The sequence below is a fragment of the Centroberyx gerrardi genome, chromosome 5, assembly GCF_048128805.1.
Source record: "Centroberyx gerrardi isolate f3 chromosome 5, fCenGer3.hap1.cur.20231027, whole genome shotgun sequence".
Classification (NCBI taxonomy): Eukaryota; Metazoa; Chordata; class Actinopteri; order Beryciformes; family Berycidae; genus Centroberyx; species Centroberyx gerrardi.
Genome location: NC_136001.1, coordinates 21,155,453 through 21,166,431, shown reverse-complemented (window position 1 = coordinate 21,166,431; position 10,979 = coordinate 21,155,453). Strand labels below are relative to the sequence as shown.

Below are 10,979 nucleotides of genomic sequence, written 5' to 3'. Positions count from 1 at the left end.
CATCTACACACCAGAGAGCTCGGATGCATACCTGCTTTACCATTTAGGGGGAAGTGAAAGACAATGAATTATCCATTCAACCCTGTACAGTCACTCTCATTGGCTCCATATAAGGTAGTTTAGAGTAACATAGCAGCTCAAAGTTGCACATATTTCTGTCGTCTGGCATAACTGTGCTGCATAGTATACTGGTCTTTGTTAAATCAATCGCTAACTGTTGCAGTAGTGTTTAGTGATGGAGCATACCATTTCACACAAGACATACATGATGAATACACATTTTGTAATTGGAACAAGGAATGTTTGCAGATTTAAATGAGGAAACAGTAGCCCTGACAGATATGTAGCGATAGAAAACCCATCCAAACTCTGTTATTTGCATTTATGACTAGAGCCACCATAAAAAAACGCAGGCTCACATTTGCTCCCTGCTTGTCAAGATAACCTGACTAACATAAATTCCCCTTTTATGTGAAGTGTTCTCTGATCAACCAATTTCAACACAGCTTGCAAGCTAAAAGAAAACCACTTTTCAGAAACCAGGAATTTTATTCAATACTGTTAAATGTAACATGACAGTACAGTATCCCTTTCATGATTGGTTGGTCAGGAAAAAAAATGCAAATGCGCATTACATTTTGTCTCAGCCAATAAACATGCATTTTCTCCATAAAAAAACATAGCTAGTTGACAACAAGGTTGACACAGGGGTTGAGTGACGAAGAGGGAATGTGTAAAATCATCAAGGGAATGTTATTGCCAATTCTGCCCACAAGACTGGCATGACACCATGCACCTCTATGTGGTGGAATAATGTTTGGAAATGAAATGAAAGGGTCTCTTCAACCCAGACACAGAAAAGGCACTTTTGAAATAAAATAAAGATGTCAAAAGAAAGAAACACAGGACTTGCTGGGGGCACGGTGACATGGTTAGGAGGGCAAGACAAACATAATACAAAAATATTTAGGAATAAAATTAAAGCTGGAAGTGTGTTTTTGAAATCTTCAACCACTCATCACCATCCGGACAAGTTCTGAGAGACAAAAGAGAGAAAAAAAGAAATATCAGCATTAGGTCTGGAACATGTCAGATGAACGCAAAAACAAACTCAATATACAGCATCTGCCAGAAGGGCTACAAGCTCTGTCCTAGCCAGCCACGACAGCCAAAAGGACTTCCCAAGCCCCAGAACCTGGAAAGAATTAGAATCAGCAACACTACTCATTTGGGCTGATCTACAACATAAAAAACAAGGGCAAGAGGAAGAAGGGGACGAGAATAGGAGGTCTGAGATCTGGAGAGAGGCAAAGAACATCAAAAAAACATTTAGAACAAAATGTGAAGATCTAGCATGTCTACAGAGCCAGCAGCAGTGTCCATGGGAGGGAGGCTGAAGAAGAGCAATCAAGCTATCATCTGCAAGTCTTCACTACTGTTGCGAATAGTAGAAAACAAGACGGAAAAAGAAATATTTTCATAGTGAAAAGCCCAGTCATATCTCATCTATACGTTCAGAGTTGAACAGCTGCCCTTTTACACCCTGGAGCAGCACACCTCGTTCCTGGGATGCCCTCATCTTTTCAAAGCCACTGTTTTTGGGGATCAGTGGAGCCACCTAGAAACATGCAGGGATGCTACATGCAGGCTACAGCCAGGGGAGGTAAGGATGCACTGCGGGAGAGAAAGGTTAAAGTAGACAGACTCAAACCATTCAATCACAGGATCCCAGCAGCCTCAGAGAACACCATCACTGCACCGAGGCCGCAGAGGAAGCTACATCTATCGTTTTTAGAATAGTGTCGGGACTGTAGTGACCGATTTCTGCTGATGAATTTGTACAGCCAAGATCGATTGAAATTCTAATTATCGTTTTTACTTTTTAGTCATTTACCCGACACTTTAATCCAGACTGATTTACAATGAGTGAGCAGGTAGGGGTTCAGTGTCTTGCTCAAGGAGACTTCGGCTGGTGGACACATGGCTGTTGTCAGGTCTGAACCCAAGACCTTCCGGTTATGGGACAGTCACGACAACAACCAGGCTCCACTGCCGCCGCGTATTAAGAGGAGTAGAAGCCGTCTCATTTTTATTAAGGATTATCTACACGAGATAAGGAGGTGGCCCCTGTGCAGTGGTGGGTTTCTGAGCTGGTTTCCCCCGGCCTCCAGGTGGCGAGGTGAGGCCCCACCACTGGGCTAGGAGCAGACAGTGGGGGAGGGCTTTAGGGATTTGCTCGTACCCTCTGCTCAACCGGACATGATGTGGCGGACAAAGGCTGTGGGACAGGAACACTGCGTCAGTGAGCGTGTGACACACAGAGACAATGACTCAACCTCACCTGAGACAGACCCGAGTCACAGACAAGGCTAACACTCATACACATATAAAGCTGGGGCTTCTTTGATAAGAATGAACAAGTTCATTACACTCATACATTTCATGCGGTACATTGTCGAGTATTTGATACAATTTGGTTTTGCTGTTTAAACGCTGTACGTTTGAGTCAGTCTTTCCACATCCTATACGGCTTTACCTTCATAGTTGATGCAGCCGTTGGCGTCTTCGTGTCCTGCTAAAAGAGTCTCCACCTCCTCTTCTGTCATTTTCTCACCTGCATTTCAAAGAAGATTCAGTAAGTATTTTCTAAAGGATGCATATGAAAAAAAGTGTTGGGGAGTCTTTATAAACAGAGGAGATAGGTAGGACAAGGGCTCTCAACTTGTCCGCATTTGTCTTGACAAGGCTAATGGCTTGAGAGGTGATTTTGCATACGGTCTCAAGCATGACATGTTTTTCTGTTGTGTTTTGGCTATTTAACAGAAATAACAAGAAAAGCTGGAAATGCTGGACTGTTCCCAAATCTTTTCCCCAGCACAAGGTGTGGTCAAAAGAATTTCGACCTTGCAATGTGAAGCAGCATTCATCTATTGTGTTTCACAGTTGGGAACTGATTAATGATGACACTCCTAATCACAGACAGTGTAGACCTTTGGTACTAAACAGACAGTTCAGGTGTGTTGTAGATAAGGACTAGTGACAAATCCTCCTCTCTGTGCTTTGAAGGTATATGAGGCCTTACCTAGTGTGGTGAGGACGTGACGTAGCTCCGCTCCCATCACTGTGCCATTCCCCTCCTTGTCAAAAACACGCAGTCCCTCTACAAAATCCTCAAAGGAGCCCTGGTCCTTGTTCTTAGCGATGGCCTGAAGCATGGGCAGGAACTGTTCAAAATCCAGCATCTTGTGGTTCATCTCTGGGGACGAATTAATGACAAATAAGCACATTTGCATCATGTCACTATCATATTTATCATATCACATATTTCCTTGAAACTCCACTAGAACTGCAATGAAATGGGATACATTTGTTTGGAGGTCACAAGTCATGCGCCTTCGGAATAACAGAAATATGGAAGATAAGGTTTTTAAAAGCTAAACAAGGAGAGACTTTCATTTGAATTCCTGAACTGCCAAGAGGAAATTAGTTGTTTTACAACACTATGGGTTCATGGGAAGTGCTGAGAGTGAGTGTGTGTGTGTGTGTGTGTGTGTGTGTAAATCTGAACAGCCTGCACAAATACTCGTCTTTACTATGGATGGCCCTGAATCTGAACATCATATTCAGAAAAGCACAAATGTGTTTTATACAAATATTTGTCGCTGAAGAATTTGTTCAAAATTGTATTATTTGTATATTTTTCAATAGTACTACAGTAGTGGAGAAATCATAATCGACATGAAAATAACAACTTGTTTTTCTCAACTAACGTCAGATGAGAGCGGGGCAGGATTTCCTATGTTCACCGGGTGCTACTACAGACACAGAATCACACAGAGAGGGAGACCTGCTTCCCTAATATACACAGCCTCTTTGTGCACTTTTTGTTTGCTACATAATCTAAGTGTCTAATTATTTTAGCACTGGTAAAGGCAATTTGCACAGTTGCATTGCTTCTTCTTTTCCCAGCAGGTCTGCTCCTTTGCTCTGCTGAGAGACAGACGTTCTGAAGAGGAGCCTGTTTAACTGGAGCAGCTAAAGTTGGCGAATAAGGATTAGTCTGATTAATCTGAGAACTATCAAGCATTAATGGGGAAGAAGGATTCAATATAGCAACCTGATTCTGGATCAAGTTTTGTTCCCTGAACTGAGCACCCTTTAGGTGGTCCTTTTGGAAATGTTTTTTACTGTATGATTGAAGCGCCAGCACCTCACTATAAACATGCCTATCCAACATTGTCGAGGGAAATACTGAGTTGCAATGCCTGTTAGGCTGTTTTATCACACTGCAGGGTCAAGAGCTTGTTTGACAGGGAGACAAGCTGAGGGAATATCTAACTGTGCTCTAGTATTGTTGGCTATCTAGTCTTCCACATTTCATTGGTTGAACAGATACAAATACAAGCAGTAGCACATCTGCACACCCCTACTATCTCCTTTAGTGAAGTAATTAACAAGTAAGAACAGGACAGGACTTGTTGGGGGAATGGACCCACAAGGCGCTTAAGGGTTATCACTGATAAGAGAAATGCTTTGCATGCCTTTATTTGTACCCCTTAACTCTGTGCTCGACGTAATAGGCCAAACATCAGCAAACCACTTCACATACTGATTCTCTGAGGCTGAAGTCAGCGTGTATGATTGAACACTGAAGACAGCCAACCTAAATGTTAATCCAAGCAATGATAACGCAGTTGGTCGAGTTTGTCTGGTGAAGTAGTATGACTAGTGTGCCAGAGAAGCTTGCCATGGGACTTACCTTCTGATTTGGGGTTCCCCAGGACCTTGAGCACCTCAGCGTTGACAGGGTTCTGGCCAAGGGCCCGCATGACATCGCCACACTGGCTGTAGCTGATCTTCCCATCGCCCGTCCGGTCAAACAAAAGGAAAGCCTCCTTGAACTCTGATAGGAGGACACACAGCGGAGGATCTCAAATACAGTGCATGAGAACAGGATCACTCAAATTTACACACAAACCTTAGAGAAACAAGCAAATATATATCAGTGTTTCCTTTACATTTATTTACCTGCGGTGACACCCTCTGGGAAATTTACCCCACAGCTACAAACATTTACAAACAATGAAAATTAATCATCTGGCCTTTTTGCCCATCCCACCACCCCCTCCCCCAAAAAATAACAAATACAAATGCAATTCCATAACAATTGTCCACGTATCCCATAATATATCCAAATAAGAGCCATTCTACACATACTGGAACTGATGTTGGAGTGGGCCCAGGACCTGGCTCAAATTAACTCCACATCAACAAAAAGCAATCTGCAGGAAACACTGAAATATACTGTATTTTGTTATTAAAACACACCCAGCCAAGACCAAACATAATTCTTACACTTGACTATTACAGTTAATTCGGTTAGTGTTTTTGAAGGGAGCATTGCGGGCCACAGTTACGGTTCTCTGTCTCTGGTCGCTGGAATGCAGCTCGTCACCTAGCGACGGCCACACACAACTACAGCAAGCCGCTCATTTTCCCATATATGGCATCCAAAGACAGCGAGCGCCTCGCTCGTGCAGTCACCCTCCTCTAAACAAACACGGCCAAAAGAAATGTCTCCACCACTCCTAAAAAGGCCTCTGTCATGTGAAACAAAGCAAGTGACACAAGACAGCTGCTATCCTAAATCAATTTCTCTATCTGCTACTGTTCAGTGAGTGCCAAAAGCAAATAGCTTCACTGGCGCTGGGGAAACTATGTTTTGTGCCACGCCTTTAGACCGGGGAACAGAAGTGCCATATAACAATCTTCACCAAACACGGCTATGGCCTTCCAAAATCACAACTTAGTGGTAAAATGACTGATTCACATTTCAATTCAGGTTTTACAGTGTACGTCTGGTCTGATATATACAACCTGCCTCTCGATCATCAAATTATTGCCCAAATACCCATGATGTTAAAACACTGGATGTCACAAAAAACATTAGCATGCATGACCAAATCCAAATTACTTCTTGGTTTCGTGCAACATTCAGTGGCACGAATCACACATCTGAATGATTTCGGTAACTGTTAAGTATGTTTCCAGTGAGTCGTGACAAGCACAGTGAACCTCGTAACGTTAGGGAATGTTTAGCGTTAGCTCACTGTTTCACCACGGTGTTACCTGATGGGATCCAGTGGTTTCCTGAAACCAGAGTCCAGCAACGGGGTCACAACAACGAATTCATAAAGCCATTTGAAACTAATATCTACGACGATGTGTTTGGACACGGCAAATGTCCAATGTGCATTTTGCCGATATCAAAACTCACTAAACCTTAAAAGAAGGCGACCCCCATAGGTAATTTAAACATATTTGCACTCACCGATGATCTGGTCCTCTGAGAAGTCAGACTGGTTGAGGTAGTGTTAACGCAGAGGGAGCAGATGAAAGTAAATGAAAAACAAGACATTGTCGTTAGTGTGATTGTCAAAGACGTAATCCTCAACCAACGTGAACGCTACAGTTTAGCTAAGGATTATGGCTAAAAGGTTAACGTTAACACTGGCGGCAGTAGAGGAGCGTTAGGGCCAAGATTAGCCGGGCAGCTAGCTAGGTCAGACGTTTTCAAAATATTTAAATGAGGATGCAAGCCTTTATAAATTACTGTGAATCTATCATTCGCATTTCGACGACAGTAGAATGGGCTGGAGTTAAATGTTTCATCTTACCATGTCTGTGTTTGCTCGGTTGAAGACAGGCGGAGATCTTTGGTCTGACTGGTCTCTGTGATGAGAGCTAGCCTCGGTACATCCCTGGTGACGCAATCATTATGTGTACTACAAGAGCCAATCACATACTTCGTCAGTTACGTTTCGCTGTCATACGAAAACCTCGGAAATCCAATTTTGTTGATTTTAATGCTTCTACAGTCCCAGTCCCTGGCCCTGGGCGTGTTGTGAAACCATTTCAAAAGCCATTAGATAAACTCTAAAATATATTTAGTCAAGCTACAATCTAGTCTTCTTATCTTTAGTTCCTCTAGGGTTGACTTTATGGAGATACAAGGTTATCATCCGACAGCAGCGGTTTTCTGACTGAGTTCGATTTGACCTCCATGCACACGCTGGTGCACAAAATGCTTTGGCTTCACAAACTGGAAAACTAAATTGGGTGGTATAAACTTCATCTTATAATTCTAATTGAAAAGCACACATTCCTATTAAGTGGTATAAAAAAAAAGCCTATAAGGAATGAAATCCATATAATTATAATGTGCACATGAAAACAGTTTGACAGTAGTGACAACGGAACAACAGCAATTCAAAAGACTCATTCAAAGCATAATGCATTGATTTAACAAGACACACGTTTGTCTTGTCAAAATGAGTTAAGTGAACCATAAATTGATTTAGAAAATAGGGTGAAGCATACAGTATATAACAGCAAGTCAGACTGAGATTTACAAGTGAACACATTTTATTGTTGGATAGTCATTTCATCACGCAACATGAGTGTGTCTGTAGGCATTACATATTCTGCTTACAAATTCATGATGACACTATGGGACTGCCTGAAAGCTTGAGACTGAATGGGTAGGTTCATTTCATCCTATGAAATATAGACACATGACAAATCACTTTAAATAAACAATTTCCCTCCTTTCATTCTGCCCCTTCGCTGGCTGTCTCGCCACACTGAAATCGGACAAAGTCCAGCACTCGGGCCTCTTGACCCCTGAGGAACTGTGCCACTGTCCTGCTGGGGTCTGGCAGGAAGGTCTGAGGCAACAGGCGCGTCTCGCTGTCGCCGCAGGGCAGGTCATCCATGTTGCCCAGGGACAGAGGCGCCTCTCCCACTATATGTTGTCCCAGCTTGCGTCCCAAAGCCTCCTGAGCCTCCTCCTTTCCACCCTGGAATACCACCAGGGCACCGTACCGCCCCATGGCCATGTCAGTCTGGCCGGCCACACCGCCGTGTACGTACGAGCCGATGTGCCACTCAGCAGGGACACCCACTGTCACCGCCCGCTTCACTGACATGTTCTCACCGAGACGACCTGACAGGGAAAGGGGAAGACGTTACATTGCTGAAATTGTGCAATCATATTGACATCAATACAACACATTTCATTCCTCAGGTGGTACAAAATACTGCAATATTGGGTAAATGATCTAAAGCCTTTCTAGATCTAAATATCTTTTTTTGCTGTAGAGCTACCAAATTTGTCAAATGCAAATTATATGAATTAAAATGTGTAATGTCAGCTTTTATTTTTGGCCTCTATGTTGAACAATGTTAGAATGTCAGTCATTATAACCACTGCTAATGATACTACTACTACGAATAATAATCCTAATCATAATTCTAATAATAATTTCAACAATCAATCATCTATCATTAAGGCAAGACTTGTGCTGCTAACTTCATTAACATCCATATCTCCATACTCCTCGCAGAATAATTAACAATACTACTAGCATAAAGAGAGTGAACATAAATGATCAGTTAAATGCAAGTCTATAAAACCAAATCTCCAGTTTTAATTGCAGTCAATATCCCCAGGTACATGTGAGCCCAAGTACCCACAACTTAAAGTGGATAAACATCATGCAGAGTTAGTATTTGATCACAAAGCCCCATATCAAGAATCACAAGATTGTGTGACCAATTTACCAATACACAAGATGGGATGTAACAATCCCTTGTGCCATAGTGAGGGATTGGAAAAAAAAAATCAAAAGTCCGGTGATGTGGGTGGGCTAAAAACTTTAAAAATGTTACCAAGAATCAACAAGAGTTTTGCTCATATTATGTTGATCTGTCCAAATGCTTATCTGTAACTGGAGAGTGCAAAAAATGCTCCAAAACAAAAGCTGACCATTTCTACTTAAGCTTCATACTGTATGTATCTTCGGATGCAAGCTATAAAAGGAGTCTTAAGCAAAATAAAGAAATGTTTTTACTGACCTATTGTGAGGGCCACCTGGTCAGCCAGTGAAGCTCCTTCGCCCACACTGAGTTTAGTTAATTCGTCACCTGCCAGCAAACTCTGAGAACAAGAACATTCAGCACATTAGAGATGATGCATACTGATGTCCTAGCTGAATGGCGCTGCCAAATGTTGCACAGTGTTAGACATCTTGCATTCTTTTCTGTCAGCATAAACTTATGCTGCGTTCCAGAGATGCTGGAAAGTCGGAAATTCCAACTTCCTACAAGGAAAATGCAACAATTTTCTGAGATGCAGTTATGTGACGTCACTTCAGTGTGGCGGCATACATTGTAAACACTACACAGTTACTACACATTACTTTTAACACGTTTATAATCCTCAAAATACACTTCACTTCAATTTTCAGCATTACATGACTTTAATTCCATCAAAACACCTGTGTGGTAAATGGTTAATCATATAAATTTGAAATGTAAAGTTGCACTTACAATTGCTAACATTCTATGCTAACTAGCTTGCTAATGTTGCCAAACACCGCTGACATTACATTAGCTTTTGTATGGAGAACAGTATTTTTTATTTTATGTATGCATCCATGTCTTTTTCCCTGTTTTTTTCCGTTCTGGACCACTGGAAGGCACAGAGGTCGTAATTACAACCTATATATGTCCTTTTGGTGTTTTTGTAATTTCTGACTTTGAATGCAATGCAGCATTAGCCCCCAATACAACCCTTGTCCTGTGAGTGTTAGGTCCTTACCTTCACATATCCTGTCTTGCCTTGGGTTTTATTCTGGTGGTGAGCCAGGGTGGCAAATGCCACATCCTTCACCAGCTGTTGGAACTTGTCATTACGGGCAACAAAGTCGGTCTCACAGTTAACCTGCATCACACAGACAGGACGAAACACAAGAAGCGCTGCTGAATGCTGAATCTATCTGCCCACTTTAGAATGGAGAATCACACAGGATTGGAGAGAAAAACTGAAATGATAAAGCTGGGAATGAGTGTCAGACCACCACAAAGAGACAGTCTTGATCACTGGGCTTACCTCCACCATAACTGCAGCTTTATCTCCCACAAACAGACCGATCAGACCGTCTTTGGCTTTTCGACCCTCAAGCTTGTTTGCTTTGCTCCAGCCTTCCTTCTGGGCCTGCTCATGTAACCAGGACTCTGCCTGACAGTTCGGTAGAGAAAATTACATCAATCACATCTCCACCAAGTGTGTGCAAGCTTTATGCTTTTCAGGAACCGTAATAAAAAGATATTGATTCAGTTGTTGTAGTAGGTACTGTAGACTGTGTGCAAAAAAAGGTAGAGGGGGAGGGTTACCTGTGTCATGTCATTATCAAACTTCTCCAGTGCTTTCTTGCAGTTGATGAAGGTGTAGCCAGTGCTTTTCCTAAGCTTCATCAGGAGGGCTTTCTCAGCAGCCAGAAGCTGACAGCCTGTGTGTAAGGACTGCACATGCTGGCAGATGCTGACCTGAGGGTGACATCAGTTGGACAGTGTAATGTGTTAATTCAAAAGGCTGCTGCACCAAATTTCCTGTCTGTAGACTGTCAGAGAACGTACCATATCTTTTTTTAGCACCTAATGCTATTAGCATGCAATACATTTGATAAAGAATCTCAGTATCTACATGACATTACTCAAGATGACCAACTCATAACTCATAACTCATTGACTTTCTAACAACCTGTCCCAATGGCAGTTCAACTCATCTTGGTAGTATGAAACGCTAGCAGTAAACTAAATCAAATCATGTCACGACAGCTCAAACTCTTGGTAAAATAAAAAGCATATAACTCAGTGTTAGGTTTATTTTCCCACCTTTGAGACTTCTGTTCTAATGGCTCTGAAAACGAAGGTTAACGACATCCTAAATCCTTGTAGATATCAAGACTACTATCTTATGGAAGCCCTAGTCGGAATGTCATTGACATCCACGCTGTGTAAGGCAACCGAGTAGGGCCAAAAATATCAAAGTGTTTGTTTTTGCTCAGCGCCCTCTGGAGTACGGGAGTATATTTGCATAATATGTGAAGCCACCAGAGAGAAACTGCACTCATCGA

At 42.2% G+C, this 10,979-nt stretch overlaps 2 protein-coding genes across 4 annotated transcripts; both read right to left on the bottom strand.

Annotated features, from left to right (window-relative positions):
* Positions 1-266: 266 nt before the first annotated feature.
* On the bottom strand, positions 267-6,783 carry myl6 (myosin, light chain 6, alkali, smooth muscle and non-muscle). Of its 3 annotated transcripts, none has more exons than XR_011785268.2 (7): positions 6,678-6,783; positions 6,332-6,359; positions 4,760-4,903; positions 3,083-3,256; positions 2,537-2,614; positions 2,192-2,278; positions 267-1,036 (listed from the first exon to the last, which is right to left on the bottom strand). XR_011785268.2 is itself a non-coding variant. In XM_071916500.2 (7 exons), the coding sequence occupies exons 1-6, from the start codon at positions 6,678-6,680 to the stop codon at positions 2,250-2,252; spliced, it is 456 nt and encodes a 151-aa protein (XP_071772601.1). In that variant the 5' UTR covers positions 6,681-6,783; the 3' UTR covers positions 267-1,036; positions 2,243-2,249. The 3 variants fall into 3 exon arrangements, 2 of the variants coding, with proteins under 2 accessions (XP_071772601.1, XP_071772603.1); XM_071916500.2 differs by having other exon boundaries at positions 2,243-2,278; XM_071916502.2 differs by lacking the exon at positions 2,192-2,278.
* Positions 6,784-7,398: 615 nt separating this feature from the next.
* tsfm (Ts translation elongation factor, mitochondrial) lies at positions 7,399-10,846 on the bottom strand. Its single transcript, XM_071916499.2, has 6 exons — positions 10,738-10,846; positions 10,237-10,389; positions 9,953-10,081; positions 9,662-9,784; positions 8,917-8,998; positions 7,399-8,005 (listed from the first exon to the last, which is right to left on the bottom strand). Exons 1-6 carry the CDS (start codon positions 10,783-10,785, stop codon positions 7,611-7,613), a joined length of 930 nt encoding a protein of 309 aa, XP_071772600.1. The 5' UTR covers positions 10,786-10,846; the 3' UTR covers positions 7,399-7,610.
* Between the last annotated feature and the right edge of the window lie 133 nt (positions 10,847-10,979).

Excerpts from the sequence above, each read along its gene's own strand:
- myl6 (XM_071916500.2), bottom strand. Across the intron at positions 3,257-4,759 it reads GGGGAACCCCAAATCAGAAG|AGATGAACCACAAGATGCTG; the intron begins GTAAGTCCCATG and ends ATTCGTCCCCAG. Across the intron at positions 2,279-2,536 it reads CGGCTGCATCAACTATGAAG|CCTTTGTCCGCCACATCATG; the intron begins GTAAAGCCGTAT and ends CCTGTCCCACAG.
- tsfm (XM_071916499.2), bottom strand. The coding sequence starts at position 10,785 with ATGTCGTTAACCTTCGTTTTCAGAGCCATTAGAACAGAAGTCTCAAAG. Across the intron at positions 9,785-9,952 it reads AAGCTGCAGTTATGGTGGAG|GTTAACTGTGAGACCGACTT; the intron begins GTAAGCCCAGTG and ends TGTGTGATGCAG. Across the intron at positions 8,999-9,661 it reads GCAAGACAGGATATGTGAAG|AGTTTGCTGGCAGGTGACGA; the intron begins GTAAGGACCTAA and ends TCTTGTTCTCAG.